At 39.6% G+C, this 23,862-nt stretch overlaps 1 protein-coding gene across 3 annotated transcripts in view; it reads left to right on the top strand.

Annotated features, from left to right (window-relative positions):
* Positions 1-4,300: 4,300 nt before the first annotated feature.
* Positions 4,301-23,862, top strand: part of LOC141760213 (protein phosphatase 3 catalytic subunit alpha) — an 80,258-nt gene continuing 60,696 nt past the window's right edge. For all 3 annotated transcript variants that reach the window (XM_074622823.1, XM_074622822.1, XM_074622824.1), the window contains exon 1: positions 4,301-4,651. In XM_074622823.1, the coding sequence (XP_074478924.1) occupies positions 4,591-4,651 (61 nt within the window). In that variant the 5' untranslated portion in view covers positions 4,301-4,590. The remainder of the gene's footprint in view (positions 4,652-23,862) is intronic.

Below are 23,862 nucleotides of genomic sequence, written 5' to 3'. Positions count from 1 at the left end.
ACTGAAGAGGGCGGCACGGTTAGATGAAAAAGGTCACTGTTTGTAAAATTTGGACATTTTTCAGTTATAAAAATGACCTTTGGCCTTATTCAAGTGTCCTATTAGTATACATCTTTTAAAACTTAAAATAAGAGAGTATGCTTTCAGTTTACTTTTTATGTACTTATCAGAAATATACTTAACAAAATTTTACTTAAATATACTTGGCTTATACTCACAGGTATACAGAAAAGTCCAAGTATACTTGGCTTATACTGACAAGTATACCGAAAAGCCTAAGATAAGATAAGATAAGATAAAATATTACTTTATTAGTTTATTAGTGGGGAAATTTTCAGTGTACAGCACCAAAGGGGATAGTGCAAAAAACAAGATGCATCAGCTAACACAGTAAAAAAAGAGCTAAACAAAGTGTAACAAAATATGAACCATTTAAATAGAAGGAAGTATAAAAATAGGAGCAGTATATACAGTATTGACAATAAACAGACTATTAACAAAATTGCACAAGTGGAAAATGAGAATGAAATGAAATTCCACCTGAAAACTTTGTACGTATGAATTACACCTTAGTAGTAATAATGATAATGATATTGCACAGTCATTATACAGTATAGTGCAGTTTTTGGTGTGTCAGTGTAAGTGGTCTACTGGGAGCAGTGCTGGTTGTGGAGTCTGACAGCTGCAGGAAGGAAGGACCTGCGATAGTAGACTTGGCTTATACTGACAAGTATACTGAAAAGTATATTTGGCCTCATACTTACTTTTTGATAGAGTAGCCTATTAGAGTGTGTGAGAGTTTGTAAATGTATGTTTTGATATGAATTTACTTCATACATTAAGAATTTTCTAATTTTTTCCATTCTCCGTTAACCTTGGACGCATGCGAGAAAAACTAATTTTCACTAGTACTAGTACTACTACTGCTCCTAAAAGGAGCAAGGCTCTTTTTGTAATTCATAAATCATTGGCTAAGTACTAGAAGTTAAAGAAAACTTACAAGTATACTTGCAGTAAAAACTATTAAACTAGTAATTTACTGAGAGTATACTTTAAAGTGTATTTTCATAAACTAAAACATGGGTTACACGTATATAACTAATAAACTAACAGTATACTTATAAGTTCACATGTAGTATAGTTCACTTCATAGTATAGCATGCTTTACAAAATACAACTTAGATGTAAACTAGTTATGCACTCAAAAATTACTATTCTTACACTTAAAGTACACTTAAAAGTATACTTTTATAAACTAAAAAAATGGGCCAGTTTAGTCCCAAGAAGCATTGAAGTATCACACTTACAAGTATACTACTAATACATTGACATTAGTATACTTATTACATTAAGTATACTTGGAAAATATACTTGAACTTTACTTCATAATAATAACTTGTATACTACTAATACTAATACTAATACTTGTATACTGTAAGTATACTACTTTTTCGCAAGGGTGGATATATCTTCATGGAATAAAAACTACTCAAACCAACAGTGGAAGTAGTCTAAACTGAAACACAAACAGAAAATCATATGTAAAATAGAATAACAAATAAAAAAAACCATAGCTTAGTATTTTATGATACGCCATTAAAAAGACAAGAGCACAGCAAATAATGAACTCAAAGGTCGCTGTCAGGCAGACAACAGGTGATCAGAGAGAGGGAAAAACTTGAGTCACAGAGTTTAATTAAGTCTGCAGAGCCATGGGTGAAAAGCGGAGCGCTAGAACCTGAGGCGTGTTAAAACTAATGATCTGGTGTGAATGTCTCCACTACAGGCAGAGACAAAAAGGCTGTGGGATGCTCTGACCTACACACACAGTCCCTCACTAAGAGAAATGTTAAACTCAGGGCTTCATTAACTGCCTCCACCTGCCAAACAACTGACTCATACCACACCAGTGTGTCGCTAATAGCAGTTTGCCACCATTTATATCCTTTGTGCAGCAGTAGTGGGGTAGAACTGAAATGCACAACTGTTGAGAAAATGAGCCGGTGAAAGTTAAGGTCTCCTTCAGGCAAATTGCCGGTGCCGTGTACCTGATGAGTCACCAATGAAAGATCACTCTGTTCCATGCAGATCCACACACTTCCACTCACTCACATTGTCCGTATGCCCACTATTATCCAAACACAAAGACAGCCCGCTAAATCCTCTTCTAGATATGTGGTGAGTTCACCTGAGGAGAGTCCTCCATAGCAGGCAATAAAGCTATCACAGCCAGCTACTTGGAGGCAAATAAAATGTCAGGTTAACCATGACCTCAACGTGATATGTTATTACCACTGTTAACAAACAGGACTGAAGCTGCAGATCTTGTCCTGAGGGTGGCACTAGAGGAAAAGTATTGAAGAATCCAAAATAGAAAGCTCAGCAGTTCATTGAAACTATCAGGATTCATCCTCAGGGAACTATGAAAATCCAGAGCAAATTTCACTGAAATGGTGACCTTTAGTTAGAGGTCGAGATATATTTCTGCTGTTATTGTCGTTGACTAAAAAGTGGAGAAAAATGAAAATAATGCAGATAATTTTTTTTTTGAGTGGCCCTGATATACGGAGGCCCATTTTTGCCAGTAAAATAAAACAAAGATGAAAAGTTAGTCATGACAAAAATAACAATAAATAAAATATTTTATTTTCTATCTCATAATTTATATATTTTTTAAATCTGATAATCTTTTACTTACTATCTGAAAATATTGACTTTTTATCTCATAATTTATGACTTACTATCTCATAATTTCGATTTTTCATCTCATAATCTTTTACTTAGTATCTGAAAATATTGACTTAATCTTATAATTTGTGATTTACTATTTTATAATTTAGATTTTTAATTTCATAATATTTTACCTGAAAATAGTGATTTTTTATCTATCTGAAAATATTTACTTTTTATCTAATGATTTTTACTAACTATCTCATCATTTTTATTTTTCATCTCATAATCTTTCACTTACTATCTGAAAATATTGACTTTTAATCTCATAACCTTTTACTAGCTGAAAATATTGACTTTTGATCTCCTAATTTGTGACTTACTATCTTATAGTTTTGAATTTTCATCTCATAACCTTTTAATTACTATCTGAAAATATTGATTTTTTTATCTCATAATTTGTGATTTACTTTCTAATTTTGACTATATATCTCATGACCTTGACTTAGTAAGTCAAGACGATTCCCGTTCATTGGTTTTAGAACATCTCGCCTGAGAGCTGCAGTTGAAAACTGGCACACTTGCACATATACAGAAATGTTGATTAATGTCTAATTAATGTCTGTATAAACAATGATAGGCTTACCATGAACATTTTTATCATTTGTTTTATTTTTTACTTTTCTTTTCTTTTTATGGTGGACATGGGCTTCCATACAGACAATATATTTCAAGAGTCCAAATACATTCTCAATAGATAGACCATTTGTGCTAATTCAAAATAGTATCTGCTTTTGTGAACATATATTGGATACAAACAAATTATATTTTTTTATCTGTATATTTAAGTATTTATTGTGCATACATGTCTCTATAAATAAAAACAGGCTTGCCATGAGGATTTTTATCATATGTTTTATTTTGAACTCTTAATTTAATTTTTAATTTTTATGGTGGAAATGGGCTGCCATACAGACAATATATTTCAAGGGTCCAAATATATTTTCAATAGATAGACCATTTTTTTGTGCTAAATTCAATATAGTATCTGCTTTTGTGAACATATATTGGATAAAAATAAAAAAAATACATATTTTTGTATCTGCATATTCAAGTATTTCTTATGCATACAAATGTATTATAAGGAATTCATACCAGCCTGAGAGCTGCAGTTTTTATAAATTGGCACACTTACACATATACAGAAATATTGATTAATGTCTAATTCATGTCTCTATAAATAAAGATAGGCTTACCATGAGCATTTTTAGCATTTGTTTTATTTTTAACTTTTATTTATTTATTTATTTTTTATGGTGGAAATGGGCTTCCATACAGACAATATATTTCAAGGGTCCAAATACATTTTCAATAGATGGACCATTTTTTTGGTGCTAAATTCAATATAGTATCTGCTTTTGTGAACATATATTGGATAAAAAAAAATTAAAAAAACATATTTTTGTATCTGTATATTCATGTATTTATTGTGCATACAAATGTATTATAAGTACTTCATACACAGGACAGATTGACACAGAAACAGCCCTTTAATAAAAGTGAATGTGCAGCCTGAAGGGCTCTCCACCAATCGGAAGCCTCGGTGTGAGTTGTGTAGGCGGGTCCTTTAAGGGTTAGCATGTTTGATTGCACACTGCGCTCAGACAACTTGCTACAGAGTAACAGTAAATGAGACACAGAGCAGCTCCTCCAGCTCCAGCTCCAGACACACAGAGCACACAGCAGCAGCAGCAGCACTGAAACTGTAAACCCTGTTGCAAGTATTTTTGGCCGCTGCTCGGACCGAGTGAGATCACTGCGGTCTCTTTTCTCTCGGCTACAGACTCAAAGAGTGAGCAACGCAGGGACCGCTTTTCAGTCTCATTTCTGCTAATATCTCAATATTATATCACACTGGAAATGTCCGAAAACAAGCCGAATGATGAGCCGAAGTTATCTACGACGGACAGGGTGGTGAAATGTAAGTGTTATTCTTCAGACTAGTCGCTAGCACACAGCTCTCTCTCTCTCTCTCTCTCTCTCTCTCTCTCTCTGAGCAGCAGCAGAAGAAGCTGATATCACGGTCGTATAGCACGACAAATAGTGAGCTGGCTATGGAGGCAGAAGGGTGTTAGCCGAGCTGTGACAGCAGCAGGCAACTAGGAAGTGAGGGGGTAACTCCAGGTTGTAGTCCAGAGCAAGAATTTGTCTAGAAATGTGTCTGTGTACATGCATTGTTTTCATTAGCAACAGAGCAGTGATCCAGATGCATGATCCACATCCACACAGCTTTTACAGTATATGCATGCACATATTGCACAACCAGTGCATTCAACCCACCCAAGGGCGATTTCCCCTCATTTTGCATGCATCACCAAGCATAGTCTGTTTTTTTTTTCTTCACCATTGCACAATACTACTTGATGATGTCGCCCTATGTGTTGTAATAATCTCTCTCATTTTGATTGTGTTCATGCCATCATATGGGGGTGGTGCTTCCTCTGCCTCCTCCTGTGTACATTTTTACTGACATTCCACCTTTGCAGTCTAGCATAAGAATGCCATAAAGATCACAATCAAAGTCGACCTACCTCCTTTTGAACACAGCAGTAAGAGCAAAGCAGCCTGCCTGCAGTTTCATGCAGTTGACATGTTTGATTTTACACTTAAAGTTGCAGAAAATCAAAATTTGTGTTATAATATGAGCACTACTAAGTGAAATATCTCATTGCCTTTCCTCCCCTTTTCCCCTCAGATGACAGAATGTGTTTATCTGTGCTGACTTGGTTGGTTGTGATCCAGCACTAAGTTGCAACCATTATTATCATCATCTCCAGCTCCATCACAACAGGCATGTCCACAGCGATCACTAGTGTGCACAAGCAGCACACACAGGAGGGGAATCGTGGGGAGTAATTTTTTCTATTCAGGCATAGTTGGCTTAGGGTTCAACCGGTTGAAATGATTAGATCATCGGTGACCATTAAACATTACGATTTAGCTGAGAAAGGAGGCAACACTACAGTGTTCAAAAGACCATGACTGGAATCATTGACTATACTGGCTCGCTATCGCAAATATAGTTCCCACTTGATTGCCTTCTTAGCTTGTGCCATTTGAAACGGAAAAAAAACAATATTGACAACTGTAAGCACAGAGCTAACCAGTTGTGTTGTTGGCTACAGAAAATAGGTTTCAGTGTTAAAAGAGAGTCACAGTATGTCTTGGTTGCTTTTGTGATGAATATTTCAAGAGATCATCCCCTTACAGTCACCACCGACTTGAAGGGTAATGAAAAATAGATATTACAAGTATGGGGTTTTGAAGAGATTTGACATCATCACTGGGGGGTCGGTCGTGTTATAAAGATCTGAAGCTACTTTTCCCTCTTTGTCACGCTGAGGAGATGCCTTGGTGTTGCACGTCTCAACGCTGGGTTTCCAGTAGGTCTGCTATGGTCTTAATCAGGTTAAAATGTATTGATTAGTCATTAGAGAGGCTGTCAGGGAATCTGAGAGCCTCGTTTCTACGGGGCTCACTCTTAAACCCGATGATCGGCAAAGTAATTGAACTCATGATTCATTCAAGTTTGGTGGAGTCAGTGTTTTGGTAATGCATCAGTATTATGACAACAGAGACGCTGGCTGTGTACAAAGCACCTCTCCAAAATAACTGCAGGCTATAGGTGTGAAGTAATTTGTTTTCGGCTGCCCGGTTTGCCCCGCTACAACGTGTCAGTCCAACTTATCACGAGTGCTTTGCATCCACCTGTTTTCCAAATGCATTATCATAAGGCTCCTGGAAGCCACCGCCGCATGCATAGTAATTACTCCTACGAGTTTAATCAGCTGAGGCAGGAGAAGTTGCATCACGTTCTCATCCCAGACCGAAATATGTGAGCATTTACCGAGCTCCATCACGTGCATGTTAGTCATTTGTTTTGATATTGTTGTTGTATATACAGTGATTGACCATTGCAGTTGTTTTGCGTTAAGCGGCATTTGTTTATGTTGTGACTCAAATGATAATGCTGATTATTTAGGCAGATATCGTGGTCATGATTTTTTAATACGATTATTATCCCTACGGCTTCAACTAATAGCTATTTTTGTGATTAATAACCTGTCGCTTAATCTTTGGGCCATAAAATACTAGGGCTGTGTATTGGTAACAATCTGGCGATACGATACGCATCATGATACAGGGGTTACGATTCTATATATTGCGATACTGTATGCAAGGCCATATATTGTGATTTTTTTTTTTTATAATCTAATTTTATGAATACTGTCATGTTATAAAGAATACAACGCCATATGTATGAAATCTGAGGAAAAAAAGTAAGCTGTGCACCCTTACGCTACTTCCTGTCTCTGTTTATGTTGTTACGTTGGAGTGGAAGAGTCTTACACCTGAAGATAGATTACAACACAGGTCAGGGGTTTAAACGCAACGGATTAAGACACTTTCTGTCACGTAAGCTATTAATTATAAATCAGTCTTTTTTTTCAGAATTGATCTACAAAACATTATAATCGATATTGATACTCAATTATATTGATATTTCCCCGCACCCCTATAAAATGTCAGAAAATAGAGCAAAAAAAGTCTATCAGAATTTTCCACAACTCTAGTTTATGTACTCAAATTGCTTGTTTTGTCTGACGAACAGTCCAAAACCCAAAGATGCTTAGTTTAAAATCATGTAATATTTGGAAAATGAGCAAATATTCCCATCAGAGAATGTGAAACCAAACCAGTGCATTTTTTTGTCACTTTTGCTTAAAAAAACAATCAACATTTTTGTTTCAGCTCAAATTAGCCACTATTATGCATCATTCATTGAATTCATATCTTAAATCAACATTAGTATTTGCAGCCACAGTCTACAGCTGCGACGATTAATCGATTCGTCGTTATTAAATTAATCGCCAACTATTTTCATTTTTTAAGAAAAAAAAAAGTCTAAATTCTCTGAATGCAGCTTCTTAAATGTGAAAAATGTCTTTGTCTTTTTACTCCTTTATGACAGTAAACTGAATATCTTTGAGTTGTGGACAAAACAAGATATTTGAGGACATCATCTTGGGCTTTGGGAAACATTGATCAACATTTTTCACAATTTTCTGACATTTTATAGACCAAACAACTAATCGATTAATCAAGAAAATAATCAACGGATTATCAGCCCTACTGCAGTCTTTGAATGTGGATACAAAATCTTGCTCTCCAGTTGTATACAGAATGATAGTTTGTACTAGAGCTCCCCTCAGTTAGATATAAAATAAATAAACAGTTAGTAATATGGTCGCCATGGTGCAATCATGACAACCACCATGCTCCAAAAGCAAAAACAAGCTCAGTAATGGTGTTTTTCCAGAAGCAGGGCCTCCGAGCCCCCGATGGTGGGTCCTTCTCTACGAGTGGGGATGGATAACATCTGACATTTGACTTTTGAGGAGAGGCCCCCATGCTCAGACATGCGTGGGTTGGAGAAATGGTGGTGGTGACAGCGGCGCAATGCCAGCCACTGATCCCAGCAGGATAGCTGAGTCATTTATAGAACAGAACATTAAGTAATGCCACATACTTGATCCTTGCCTTACATGTGATCACCTGCATAACGGTTCTGCTTTATGTTCATAATCCGGCATGTGTGCCATCATCTTTCTTATCAGGTGCAAACACAGTGTAATACAGAGGTGTAAAATTAACCATTTGTCAGGAGTTTCCCTCTGGGTGTCATCATTCTCAGTAATATTTCCTCATTAGCAATGCGTAAACATTGTCATTAGCTCTATTTGCATGGCAATAAGATTACTACGGGAAAGTTAAGCGATTTATAATAACTGCTGAGGCTGTTTGTGATTTTAATCATGTGTCTGTAATTTGTAAAGTTTAAATTTCAGTAGAAATCGTCTGCCATATTTTGGTAAAGCCAGAAGTCCTTTGGTGTTACTAATCCTGGACCAATCAGCAAACATGCTTAGTTTGTTTTTGCCACATAATTTATTCCACTGCAAGACCGTCAACTTTAATAAAGAGTGAATAATGGCGTATGTGTGCTGCGACAAAGCACTCTAGATGACATCAAACTGTATTTATGCATTTTGACTTTCCAATATTCTTGGGTGGTTGCACTGTAATTTGACTGGCTGCCTAAAAATGTAAGTGTTTATTGTGAGGATTGAAAGATACTGAAAATTGCAACGCAGTGTATTCACTCTATTAGATTGCTTTCCCTCTAATGGATTGAATTGATCTCCTCCTGTGAGAGTTTGATTCATTCATGCTAGATGCTCAGCATTTCTTGGCTTACTTTCTAGAAAGTGTGAATGGAAAAAAAGAGGTATTGAGCACAGCATCTGGTGAGATCATGACAAAAATAATAAGGGTAATTACTTATGGTCTATTAGGGCTGCAAATAATAATTATTTTTATTGTTGATTAATTTGTCAATTATTTTCTTGATTTTTCGATGAGAAAAAGAATTTTGACTTTTTTATCTTAAAGGTCCCATATTATAAAAAGAGTGAGATTTTCATGTTTTTTTATTATAAAGCAGGCTTAACTGCTATATAAATACTGTGAAAGTATCGAAACACAATCCACAGGAAAATACACACAGCCCGTATTCAGAAACTGCATTTGAAACAAGCTGTCAGGATTTCTGCCCATTTGTGATGTCACGAATATACAATATTTAGACCCTTGACACAGTTTTAAACGTAAACATTCTAAATGTGTCCCAGTTTATTTCTTGTTGCAGTGTATGTGAATGAATCAGCTGACAGGAAGTACACATGGACCCAAGCTGTTGCCTAGCAACGCAATTCTGTTGCAATTCCGTCAAAATGCGGAGGGGTAAATACAGGCATATTCAGGCTGACAGTATGTGGAAAATAATGTGTTTTTTTTAACATTACAGCATGTAAACATGTTCTAGTAGAAACACAAAATACAAGAAGGGAACCTGAAAATGAGCATAATATGGGACCTTTAAAAAATACTCATTCCGATTAATTGATTAACAAAATAGTTGCTGATTCATTAAATAGTTGACAAATCAATTAATCGTTGCAGCTTTATGGTCTATATTAATATCCCAATTATTAACCAGAAGATAATACTAGAGCTGAAATGACAGAAATCAACCAAAAATGTACATATCAACATAATTTTGATAATTGATGACCATAAATCATTTTTCAAGCAAAAATGCCAAAAACATTCCTTACTGTAGTTCCAGCTTCTAAATTGTGCTGATTTCCTGCATTTCTTTGTTTTTTTTTGTGATTTGGACTGTGGCTTTGGACGAAACAAGCAGTTTCAAGGATACCGATATCAGGCCAATACTGACTCAGATAGCTGGATCGTATATCGGTGACCATGAGGCCGATGTATTCAGTTCTATTCCATGTTTATATGCTATATATTATGTACTGGCCTTTTATTTCCTGTGTAAGTTTTGACCAATTTGTTGCTGCATTAATAAGGTTTCTACTTGTAATTCCTGTTAATTTTGAAGATTTGTTTGCCAAGTCGCTGATATACTAATATTTTAATTATAAATAACAATTCAGTAAATGCATATCTATGAATTTATTTGTTACATTTTGTTTTACAAAGTTAATAAAGCAATGTTAAAGTCCAGCCTGATGTTGTCTTACACATAAAGGAATGATCCCAGTCACTTCCACACAGTGAGGCATACAGCTTATTAATTAAAGACCAATAACGGATCGGTACTCGGTATCGACCGATGCCCAAAGCCCAGGTATGGGTATTGGTATCGAACTGAAAAAGGCGGATCAGTGCATCCCTAATTTTATATACAGAATAACTCCTCAATTAATAAAAAGAAATCTCCACACTAATTTATAATAAAAGTAATCATTAGTTGCATAACTTCAAAATACTAATACTGCTAATAAATATTACTATGCTACTACAGCATGCAGCTAAAAGGATTTAGCCCTCCATACGTACAGGTGAAAATAATCTTGCTGGCAGCCGCTTCAGTGTTTAAGAAGCAGAGTGGTTAATTAGAGCCTGTGATTGGCCAGATTGGACAGTTGACCTGTTAACAGAGAGTGCTTGATCTGCTGCATCCGTGCAGGTGCTTAAATAGCTCACTGTCAATATCATAGTTTAATTGTTTGCAAAAGGAAAAATCATGATGACAATTATTATGAATCCTGCAGCTTAGTTTGCTGATTGGTGGCCTCAAGGCTACAACCTTGTCCTGAACAATGGGCCCGCAAGATTTAGGTTGGGCGTGCGAGGATGTTGCTCTCTGGGTGTTTTTAAAACTTTTCTGAATGAGAGAAAGTTAGTCCGAGTTGGTCTCCAGGGATGCCCCCTCCCTGCTTGCTGTCATGTCTAAATTGGCATGTGAAGAAGAAGCCTGGGTGCTGGTGGTGGCTGAGGGACCAGCTCCTCCTCAGCATCTTTTGACAGCCGTCCACTCAAAACAGCTCGACCTGGAAATGTCGCATACAGCAGAAAGTGACAAGAAGATAACCAAACAAGCTATCAAAGCCTGTCATGTATCCGCTCGCCTTGTCTGCTGTGAAGTCTTTTTTGATGACAGTGTATTGCGTCATGGTCATAGCGGCGGAGAAGACCTGAACTACCCCTGTTGTGATGTGACGCTGAGATACACAGTCTGCGGTGTCCCGAACCTGAGTAAGTGCACCTTTACCGCTCATTAGATTAAAGAGGAATTAGGCTCTGTTGTGGATTTAGGGCACAGCAAAGCGGCGGATTTGGACAGATTAAGCTCCATATAGGGGGATAAAGGCGGCTCTGCTCAGAGGTTGTAATCTGACTCCATGCATTAAAGCTGCTGCTCTTGCTAATTCATGTGAACAAATGGATGTTGGGTCTTGATAAAGCAATGGAGGAAAGAAAAACTGTTTACCTACCTTGGCATTTTGTAGATTGTTGCTAAGCCTACGAGAACAGTTCTGGGATTTGCAAGCCTTTGAACTCACGCTGTTGATACATTTGAACCAGTGTAGTTTTGTCAGCAGACGGTTTTGTAGCTTATATGTTGAGTTTTAATGCAGCTTTTTACTATTGTGGCTCGTCATATGGGGCATTACATGCGCCACATTTTCCTCTTGCAGCACCCAAAGTGCCATTTTGCAGAGGAGCGAACAAACAAAATATTCCACTCTCGATTGCCCGTACCCACAGTGGCATGTGTGTGAGCCGTAGATCATAATGTTGTGCTATCGTAGTTGGTAAAAATTGGCCTCCGTATAAACAAACACTCAGCATTTCCCATTTCATGGCTGGCATGGCATTTCACCAGCGCACGGCCCTTTTGTGGCTAACAAAAGTGATTTGGTGCAGGGACAGGAGTGTGTCATTGGATCCCTCCCTGGAGCTGGTCACAGCACAGTCACAAATCAATCAATACAGTGTCTACAACACATGTAACTACATGTTGGGCACCCAGAACAATGAGTGGCTAACCCAGTGAACTGGGAGCAACTGGGTTGCTGAGTTAAATTAGAGGCCAGTTGAGTAGTAAATCTACTTTCTCACCTCAAGTCCCAAGAAATTGGATTTTGAGGGTGTGTAAACACTCGTGTATACATGCACATTAGCTGAAACATGGGTCACTTTTAGTTAATTTAGGAAGTGGATTTTCTTCAGTATTCAGATATAGAAAAACCATCTGTCACGGGACTGTTGCCAGATGCTGTTTAGCAAAAATTGAGAGCAAATGCTTTGTCAAGGGCTGTGACTCATTGGCTTAACATTCAATTAACAACAGTGGATGATGATTTGGTTCAGGAGTGATTTATGTGTTGTTGTTTTTTTAGCGTAATTTGATTTTGAAAATTACAGTCCGATTTGGTAACAGTTAGCCAAAATCGGCAACAACAAACAGCTGTCTTTATTGTTTTGCAAGGTGAATCAGAAACAAAGACAGCAGGGTTACATTTAAAACATTATTCTGTAGGGGGGAAAAAATGTCTTTCAATTAGATTACAAAACATTTAACATTTGAGCTGAGTTTTCCTTCAAATTGTGTCAAGCTGAAAGACTACTTTTAAACATCTTACTATCTGAAGGTTTGATTTCTTTTGTACTGTAATAATAAAAGTAAACAAATGCCACATTTAAAAAATGCTTTACGAAATTAGTAGTAGTCATAATTACGTTTAGTGTTTTTATAGCATTTCATTACTTTTGCAAGTTTACAGAGTACATTTTGGTTTTTTTTTTATCTTTCCTGCCCCATTAATTTCAGGGACAGGAAAGTGGAGGGTGCTTTAGCAGGCGGTTAGACTTTTATCAGGTTATTAGATGGGCTCATAGATGTGGGTCAGTAGGGCCCTGCTGCACCCACTAGCAGGTCTAAATAACGCTCCAAACTTACGCTAAACTTTGGCAAGGAAAAACTAGCATGGCCATTTTCAAAGGGGTCCCTTGACCTCTGACCTCAAGATATGTGAATGTAAACGGGTTCTATGGGTACCCACGAGTCTCCCCTTTACAGACATGCCCACTTTATGATAATCACATGCAGTTTGGAGCAAGTCATAGTCAAGTCAGCACGCTGACACACTGACAGCTGTTGTTGCCTGTTGGGCTGCAGTTTGCCATGTTATGAGGTACTGCTAAATGCAGTACCTGTGAGGGTTTCTGGACAATATCTGTTATTGTTTTGTGTTTTTAATTGATTTCCAATAATAAATATATACATACATTTGGATAAAGAAAGCATATGTTGATACGAGTATTAAAATACTTGATAAATCTCCCTTTAAGGTGCATTTTGAACAGATGAAAAATACGTGATTAATTTGTGATTAATCGCAATTAAATATTTGTAGCCCTAGTTTTAAAAAAACAAAACGATCTTTTCCGCTAAACTTAGCCAAGTGGTTTTGTTGCCTAAACCTAAACAAGCTGTCTTGTTTGTGTTCAAAATGTAAAGTTTCATTCAGTTTTATAACATGTTAGAACGTGTTGCTTTTAAGTTTTACTTTCACTTTTACAATGCAATAGGTGTAGCAGGTCCCTACTGACCCATATGTATGAGGCTTATAACGACTGATAACGCACGTTTAATGAGCTGATAACAGTCGAATCGGTTGACTTTACGGATCTCGTTTGTTCACCTGCAGTGCTTGTAATTGCCAGTGTCAGTAATTATTAATATTAATAATTATGGTGATGCGGTGGTGAGACAGTAAAGGTATCGTTGCTGAAGCCACATTGACTCATTATTTTTTTTCTTTAAGCAGATTGATGCAGTTAAATCCTGACACCCCTAGCTTTATCATCAGCCTGTTTACATTTTGAATTGCCTGAATATTTATTTAACCCCAGCCCACAGGTATGCACACACACACACAGCCACCTCAAACCGCATGCTAAATGAGAAAACCATTTTAGCGCCACTGAATAATGTTTTGAGCCTCCGAATGAGACGTGTTTTTATTGAGTACAAACCTCTACAGTTTTGAGCGCACAGTATTTTCGTGACCTCGTTTTTCCTTGCTATGCTTGTCTCTGTTAGAAGGAGGAAGTTCCTTGTGGTGAAAACATACCTGCATGCTAAATGGGAGACTTGTCTTCGTGGATTCGGGACAAGCCCCTGCACGCTGCTGTGTGACAGATGCAAACACAGACGCACACTCCCGTGTTGTGCCGGGCGCTGGTTAGTATTTAAATATGGGTAAAATGAGTAAAGCCATCTGCGGGCTGCCTGTAAATGGTAGATTAGTAAGCAGAGAAAAGACACCGCAGCGGGAGGGATGTTGTAACTCTTGTGTTGGCTCTTGACTCAGTGCATGTATCGGGGGGGAATGACACGGGAAGGGTGCGCAATATCTCATGGTAACTGTCTAGTCGAGATTGCCTCTTCTCTGCTATCATGTAGGCATCGGTACTTGTTGACACCCACACACACACACATCGAAGCTGATGCAAATGCGACCTGTTCCTATGAAGAACTGATGAATATGCAGATTCCTGTCATTTTCAGTACGAGGGTAAAACGTGTGAGGGAACATACAAGCAATATACAACCTGAACACTTTATCCGGCATTATATAGGTGAAGTCAAACCTTAGCCATGAGGGAGTTTGTTGTGATGTCTTTTTTTAGGGCTGTCAAAGTTAATGCGATAATAACGTGTTAGCGCAAATTCGCTTTAACGCCACTAATTTCTGTTCTGTTGTTTTTTGTCGCGAAGGAGGCCACGTAACACTCTAAATTTTGGCGAGGAAAAACTGGCATGGCCATTTTCAAAGGGGTCCCCACAAGTCTCCTCTTTACAGACATACCCACTTTATGATAATCACATGCAGTTTGGGGCAAGTCATAGTCAAGTCAGCACACTGACACACTGACAGCTGTTGTTGCCTGTTGGGCTGCAGTTTGCCATGTTATGATTTGAGCATTTTTTTTATGCTAAATGCAGTACCTGTGAGGGTTTCTGGACAATATTTGTCATTGTTTTGTGTTGTTAATTGTTTTTCAATAATAAATATAAACATATATTTGCATAAAGCAGCATATTTGCCCACTCCCATGTTGATAAGAGTATTAAATACTTGACAAATCTCCATTTAAAGGTACATTTTGAGCAGATAAAAAAAAGTCAGATTATTTGCGATTAGCTATGGACAATCATGCAGTTAATCGTGATTAAATATTTGAATCGATCGACGATTGATAGTCTTTTTATGTTACCACACCTGAAACGGGGACAGTGATGCTGGATTTCAGAAAAAAAAATCGCTTCAAAACTGTTGCACCCATTGGAGCGAGTCCTAAGGTATGACAGCCAGTGAGGCCTAATTTTCTCATTTCAGTCAATCGTTACTGTCTATTATTTTTTCTTGGGGCGTTTGAGCAGAACAGGAATTCTCCACAGTTGTCTTCGGGTTGGAGCGCCGCAGTCCACTCACTGCAGCTTTATTTTGGCGGGGGTTACGGTTTGGCCAATCACTGAAGCATAGGCACAGAGAATGGCATCGGCGCTGTGCATTCAGACAATTTGCCCAGTGGTTTTCTGGCAGGCTTCAGGCCTTCAAAATGCAGTTTTGACATTTTTAAGGGCATTTTTCAGCACCGGCGGCTTTTGACTACAAACCAGGAGACCTTTTCGAGTGAAGCATGTGTAGTGAATGGCAGCTACTTAAGGGGCTTGCCGGTTGTTTTGCTGCACTATGAAAGAATGCAGTGGATGGTTAATGGCACTTCCTCACCGTTTTATTAACCACTTCATCATTTCAGCCGCGGCCCGAGAACCGAATCTCCTGCCGGACAGATTTGATCAGACAGGGAGGGGAGATCATGTTGTATACAGTTCCTTTTAATTATCAGACCAATCAATACTTTTAATCATATACTTCATTAAAGCATCAAGTGTAAGTGGGGGCAAGAGCAATTGAACCACTTTTCCTTTTTATTTCTGGCCGCCTTGTAGAATGTGATTTAGTATTTTTATTTAGAAAGAGAGATTTATTTTCACTCTGCTGTGCAAAGCAAAGGCTATTTTTCTGCATGGAGCCTTGTAACATTTTTTATTTTTTTATTATTCCTTAGCTCCATTAAACAAATGAACAAAAATTAGCTTAATTGAGGAAAGCCCTAATTACAGATGGGTAAATAAGCGCATTATATGCCACGTTGTTTTTCCTCTGTTCATTCACTGTTGATCCTGCTCCGTGAAAAGACAACCCCGGGGGTTACTTTCCCTTTCTTTCAGGTGTTGTTGGCTAACTAGCCAAAGTACCCAGTGTGTGGACGAGAGAGAAACTCCAGCTATACAAATACAGCTGGAGGTGAGTCGAGGCCCCAAGGTTTATTTACACTCTTTCACACGCGTTAATTATAGACCACCTGGCTGAAAATTAACCCTCTTATTTCACGTGGTGGTGGTGAATTTGGTTGTTGTCTGCTTATCTCAGTCTGCCATAGGAAAAAAAAAAAAAGTCTTTCATTGGATGTCAGCTTGTTCTATAATTGACCTGACAGGATGTTGTTTTGTGAGATTGGCATTTTGTTTAACTAGACAAGACAGCACTTCCTGGCTAACAGGCTTCTCATCCACATATTTATTTTTTTCCAGAATTTTAGAAATCAGGATGTCATTTAACAATTTGTACTTGCGTATTTTCAAGCTTATGACTGAATTTTGCATACAATCAAGCCTTTTTATTTGGTCCTGTGTCTTGAGACTATACCAGGCATACAGGGGTTAAGTTTGGCCCCAGAGCTGATGATGGCAGGCCTCTCAGTCACTGCTGCCCACATAGAGAGGAGAGGGAGGAGGACCGCTGCCTGGCCCACTCACTCAAACACACACTCTGCAGGGGCTGACCACAGCTAGAGTCGTGACTGAGGTGTGTGTGTGTGTGTGCGTTGGTGGGGAGGTAGGGGGTGGACATACTGCAGAGGTGGCGTGTATTTGTTACCGTGCCCTTGCTGTTTAGTCTGTTGAATCAGGCCCCGGGGTCAACTCTGAACACGACCACCAGGTGACATTTCATTACTGGCAGTTCACTTAGCAATTCATTTTCTCTGGGTATAGTCTGCAAGTTAAATTTATCTTGGTTAAAGTTAGATCTAATTCTCATTAGAGTTTGTCCATGATAGACTGTAGCTTGCCAGCAACACAAGGCCGAGTCACAGATGGTCACAACAAGGCATGTCATTAACCAATACTTCGGTACCGAGTTGATGCCAAAATTTCAGAAATTGTGACAGTACTCGTTTTTCTACAATACTGCAGGTACCGTCAGGGCTCCAGACTAACGCCACCCCGTCGTCCCGGTGATGATTGATGATTGGAACGCAATAAACTCACTATTGACGCACCCATTTTCCCCCCGATAATGCTACATTGCAAACGACAAATCCACGTAGAAATCGGTAGGAAGAGAGCTAGTTAACGTTAGCAGTAAGCTCCCAGCAGGACTGTACCGCTTACCGGCTGCTAGCAGCTGACGTTAACTAGCTATCATCCTGCTGATTTTGACACGGGACTTGCAGGATGATGATGTAATTGTAGTTAAAAATAGTAGTTTTTAACGAGAAACTTGAATAAATACAGCAATATAAAATGGATAATAGAGAGGGAATTATGACTTCCTAACAAAAAACAGTATGTAAACATTAATAAAGGAGTGTATGCTGAAGTACATGGGATTTATTGTTTTACTTTTTCTTCATTTATTTACTTTTTTAACCGTGGTATCGAATAGAGTGCTGCAGGAATGAGTCCTAAAATCTGGAAATGACTTAGTATTTTTGCACCTCCGGTTCCCTCCTTTAAAGTCAATGTTTTTTTTGACTGGGTTTTTAGTTAGATGCCTGAAATAAGGTCTGTGGTTAATACAAGATTAAGAGATTTTAACGTTTTGTTCTACGACATAAAATACGTCATTAAATACCCCACTCATGAATTTTGAAGTTTTTATGTGTCTTACAAAAAGCGGTTGCTAACAAGCGACTGCTAAATGTCATCACGCCGAACACTTTATCTTAGTGGTGATGACGTGAAGTCATGTGACCGTGGTGTATTTTGTTTATAACGTTAGCTTTTTACTTCTGGCGATTGCATTTATGCTTCAAAAGTCATAAAAGTGTTTTTCATTTGTGGAGATTATCTTGCGAACAAAACGTGGAAGTATAATAAACGTGTGTTTGCCACAAAGCTTGTTTTCTGCAGTAATCCAAAAACCCAATGGAAAAAAATCCCATTGGGGTTTGGTCGAGGGAACCAGGGCGATGCTAACTTCCGGTTTGGCCTACAAATATACGTGATCCCTGCAGCACTCTATAGGTATCGAGAATCTGGGAATTTCACTGGTATTGGTATCGACTTGTAAATTTCTGGTGTTATGACATCCCTAGTTATAACCCCATGGAAGTAAAGCGGACTCTGGAGTTGGCCTCCGCAGTTTCCAGGCCGAGGGGAGCCCGATGATAGTGCAAACTGATATCTCATCAGTCCTGAGCTCACAGTGTGCCTCTGTTAGCCAGATTGTGGAGAGGTTAGTGTGTCCCAGGGCTCCGATTGATTTTGTGCCTGTCCAAACCCACGCCGGGGAGCCATACATTACAACGACCAATCATTTGAGCTTTAATGCCGTCCCGCTCCCTATCGGACCATTAGGAGTGGAGGCAGGGCTCGTTGACTGTATCTTTTTGCTGTCAAGTGGGCCGGCCGCTTATGAGCACTTGCATTTTGCTTTATTGATTGCATGCAGAGAGATCCTGTTTCTCAGCAGACTGTGTGTTGGTACACTAGTCCGCTGTCATTGTTGTTGTGCATGTTCATACATGCACGTGTGTTTTCACGTGACGGTGAGGACTCTGAAGAATGTCAACGATGTAGTAGGAGTCTCACATGCCACAGATTTTTAAATTTTTTGTTTGTGTGAAACTTGAAATCATGAAACCGTGGGAGACACGTTGTTTCAACGAGCTAATCTGTGTTAACTCCTGAGCCCAAGATGTGGGTCCATTGTTGGTAATTAATGCCGTTGTCACACCCCAGTCCTACACACACATACACGCTAGCTGTCATGTTCTCTGGCAGCTTGTTCGCTGCTTTGCTATATCATGCGAGGCTTTAATAGTGGCCCAGCCCCCACAGAAACTGGCAAGGTTGAGGAGTGACACGCAAGCTCACTGGCGCACAGTTACCGCTGTGAACACAAGAGCGGGTATGCCCATGACACACAGTCTGAAGAAGACTAAAGAGTACAATGTCTTTGACAGCTTTTCTGCCGGGGCTCGACAGTTACTACAGTCGGCACTGTCTTTTTTTCTGTCCTGTAAAAAAAAATGTGAGACATACACTACGAGGCCGATTATTTTATTTTTCACCGGCTCGACTATTTTCTGTCTTCTCTTGTCATGTATCCCAGCCACCCTCCAACAACATATTTCTTGTCTTTTTTCCTCTGTTTAGTTCTAGCTGCGGTTCTGCCATCCCTCCTTTCAACCCATGCTTCCTCTAGGCCGCCGTCTGCCATTCATTCAGCATTTTCTTTTCATTCCTTTTCGCACACTCGCTCGCTTGTGCTGCTGCTCCGACTGTGCCAGACCCGTGTTGTAAGACCAAAACACCCAGAATGCTTCAGGCCCGTCTCCCTGTATAGAACGTAATCCGATCCCCCTGGAGGAATGCGCCGAGCCTTGGGGACGGCCAAATCGAGGTACAAATCTGCCGGTCAGCCGGCAGATAGTGTATCTCCAAGTGATTTTAAGCCAGCGATTGGCAAGAGTCAAATCAATTTAGCATTCTCCCTCCACTAGACCAAATTCATGTTTTTTTTCCCCCCAATCTCACATGACAGTAACGTTGGCAGACAGTAGTTGTAAGCTGCGTTAAACATTTGTTGAGTCTGTTTTGTAGACAGCAGCTAAGAGTGCAGGGACTTCTTTTCAGCTTAACAGATGGTGTATATAGAACAGCGCTATGCACTTCCACAGTATTAAGCTGCAGCTCTGCATGGGATGTCGTTTTAAAGACTATTTGCTTTTGATGAAAGTAAATGTAGTGTGTCTTTTAACTGCCAGGATGTATGGCAGCGTATGCTTTTTGTGTCTCTGTTTGCATTTAGTGAAGGAAATGGTTATAAACACTTTGTAGATAATTTACAGTCGTTCAATACATCGTGTCCTGCATGTTCAGTCTTTTTATATAGGCTACATGTAATGGTAATAAATGAGCACCAACTGATGCTAAGGATAGCTCTGCAGAGGAACATACCTAGTAAGTATCTGGCGATACGATACGTATCATGATACAGGGGTTACGATTCAATATATCAATATATTGTGATTTTTTTAATCTAATTTTAGGAAACTGTCATAGTATAAAGAACACACCACCATATGCATCAAATCTGAGTAAAAAAAGTTTACTTTTTTTGTGCAATCAGAACAGTGGGGGGATCTGTATCTGCATTTATCACAGTCCCTGTAATTTCCAGCATCATAGCACCACTTTGAGAGTGTGCATACACTGAGAGGGCACATATCGTTGCAAATGAAACAAAGTATTGACTAAGTTAATCTTTCATGTAAACTATTAATTAAAAATGTATACAGTGGTTTTGAGAATCAATACAGTATCACAAAACGTAATATCGCGATACTCAATATATTTGACTAAACATACCACGTGTCACACGTCTTTGAAAGTTTACAGATGTAAAGAAATCTAAAAAAAGCTGAGCTACGTTACAGGACTACATGTATAAAGATCTGTATGTACAGCGAAGGCAATGCAGAGGCCTTTGACCACAGCAGAGGAGAGTCTGGGAATGGAGACTCCCTTCAGGCAGTCAAGCTGTCAAGTGTCCCTTTCTGAGTCCTGGACTTACTCACTGACCTGATCCTCAAGGACACATGACCCTCGCAGCAGGCCTGTTTGGCCCCGAAGGGATCAGGGGCACGACCTAGGCAGTGCACTACAGCTTGACCCACACTACCCAGCAGCACCTAGAGCTTTATAGGGGCCAGAGGCCCCGGCTCTTACTCACACATCTTATCTTTGATTGGACGCTGACGGCAGAGATGGCTTTCGAATGTGATGCTTTAACCGCCCTTTAATCTCGCGGCCGCTAGTAAAGCCTGCACAGATGGTGCCTTCAGCATAATACTCCCGCTAGTGAATTTTTGAAAGTGCTTTCTGTGCAGTATAGAGGTCAGGCTGGCGGCAGAGAAGGATGGTTTACTTTACAGTCACTTTTAGCCCAGAAGGGTTGCATAATAGCAGCTACTTCAGGGGTTCCGTCACAGCTTCTCCTGATATATAGAGCTCCTCCAGGGGGCTGCGAATGGCGAGACAAGGAGTGTGTGTGCGGTAAGGTCGGTGTGGAGTTATATCCCTTGCTGACTCAGAATTCCTTTGGTCTTTAGAGAAGTAATTCCTTTGTTGCCCTCCCTCCTATTCCAGCTCCGCTTTTTGCTTTTCTTTCTTGGCAGTCAGGTGCCCCTGCTGGCAGGAGAACCCACCACACCCGCACAGTCATGGCCTAGATACAGAGATGGGCTTGAGAGGTGGGCGTGGGCAAGGGAGGAAAGGAAGCGGTGGCAAAGGAAGGGGACTCTTAGGGGCCTTGTTGTCTTGGCAAGAGGTGGGAGGAGGTGGCTGGCTGCGCCATCCCATTGCCTCACCACCTGTCTCTCAGCAAAACCACAGTCCGTCTGCCAGAAATGAAAACTCAAACATGGATCTCTCGGGCACAAACATTTGTTGCCAGAAAGATGCTTGTTACGATATTAGATGTGTCTTATTATTCTTGAATCGTACAATTTCAAATGACATATTTCAGCTTTATATTTGTTAGATATGTGCTTCACCCTTTCTGTCCTTTTGACACAGCGTGGAGGAATGCCATTTCACATATGCGATGAGGCTATTCTAGTATGCTTGGGAGGGTTTGCCCCAGTTCACAGATCATTGCGATAGTGGCAGGGACGTATTCGCTTTCAAGTCAAGCAGGTAACCTCGCCAGCTGAGAGGAGCACGGGAGGTGAGTTAATTAATGATGAGGAATGTTATCTACAGTTCAGTCGAGTGTTTTATTCGGGTCAGCCTCCAGTCTCGTATGCCCGTCCGTTTCACCAAGTGCGGGTGCAAATATAGACCGGCCCTCATCCCCTCTGTATGCGTCTAGTAATTGCATTCTGGAAATGCCAACATCTCGGCTGCCAACGAGCCCTCCTTGGGAGGTGCGATCACGCCTGTTGAGGCATATTATCTCAGAGGCAAGCTGTGAATGAGTGCAAAAACACTGAAGTCAGTTGTAGTTTCTGGAACCTTTTTCTATTGACTTGCACATATTGTATGGTATTAAATGATAATGTATTGAATTATATTGTGTCGGAGGTCATGTAATTATAATCCGTCTAGATTTTAGTTGAGATGTGGTCGTAAAACTAGGGTCAGGACTTGACAGCCAGATATCCACGATGTTCAAGGTATCGCATGTGGTTGCCAAACGAGATTTTTTTTTAAAAATTCAGTGTAATACTCCACGAACAAGACATAATACGTCCTGCAGCAAACGTGTACTGCCAGCTGAAATTCCTTTTCAGTGTTCTGTCCAGAGGGATTACATGTGTGGATTGAAATATTTAAAAGGGGCTGGAAAAGAAGGAGCCACAATATGGCTCTTGACAGTTAACTGTAGCAGGCAGTGAAATAGATAATAAAAAACATTCAGTAGCAACATTTAAAAACCAATCCCAGGTGCAAAAATGTCGAACTAATTTGCTTACGGAGCGGACAATTTTACGACCGACCGACATTTTAAAGCACTTGCGGTATATAGTTTTTTACTTCTCTGTCATGGTTTCATTATAGTATTGAGTTTCACATGTTTGAGCTTTTGAAGTGAAATTTTTGGTCCTGTGACAACAACTGCAACCTCAGCTGAACTGCACACAGCCCATCTGTATCGTGTCCAGCCACCCGCTCTGCATGTCACTACACACTCCTAGTACAAGCAACCAACAAGAACGCTTTGTCAAGTGGCTGCCTGCGCTCTGGCGAAGCTCTCCAGGGTTAGTGGGGACATATGTTCTCGATAGACCTGTGTCGTCAGTCCTTCCCAACACAAGCGCCAGTTGACAGCATGATGGAGAGTGGCGAAGGACTCGCACAAAGGTGGTTCTGTGCACGTGTAGGGCCAGGTTTTTTTGTCCAGACTGGAATCCAAACACGCCCACCAATCCCTTCCTAGGCTGCCTGACCTTTCTGTTTACCATCCGGAAAAAAAAGGGTGAAATTGTAGCCTTGAAGCCCTGCAGGAAGATGACACCGTTGAGACCAAGAGCAGACACATGATAGCGCAGACCTTATTGGGAAGCCTGATTTACTTTCATTTGATTTATGAATGACCATTTAGAGTTGTGATCAGTTGTCATATTTGTAATTTATTGTATTGGATTTTTGCCTCTGTGTGTATTTTTTCAGTGGCGGAGCAAATTCTTGATCTCACTTTGTGCAATTCCACCGAACAAAGACTAACGCTGACTGCCAGTTGACCCACTGAGCATACTACGGGTGGGAATCACCAGAGGCCCCTTGATACAATATTATCACGATACTTACTGACCGTTTTATTGCGATTTTAATCATTTTGCAATATGCTGAGTATTGCGATAAGATATATTGTGATTTAATACCTTTTT

Source organism: Sebastes fasciatus, chromosome 22 (assembly GCF_043250625.1).
Source record: "Sebastes fasciatus isolate fSebFas1 chromosome 22, fSebFas1.pri, whole genome shotgun sequence".
NCBI lineage: Eukaryota > Metazoa > Chordata > Actinopteri > Perciformes > Sebastidae > Sebastes > Sebastes fasciatus.
Note: the sequence above shows the minus strand (reverse complement) of the source record. Positions and strands in the feature narration are given on the sequence as shown.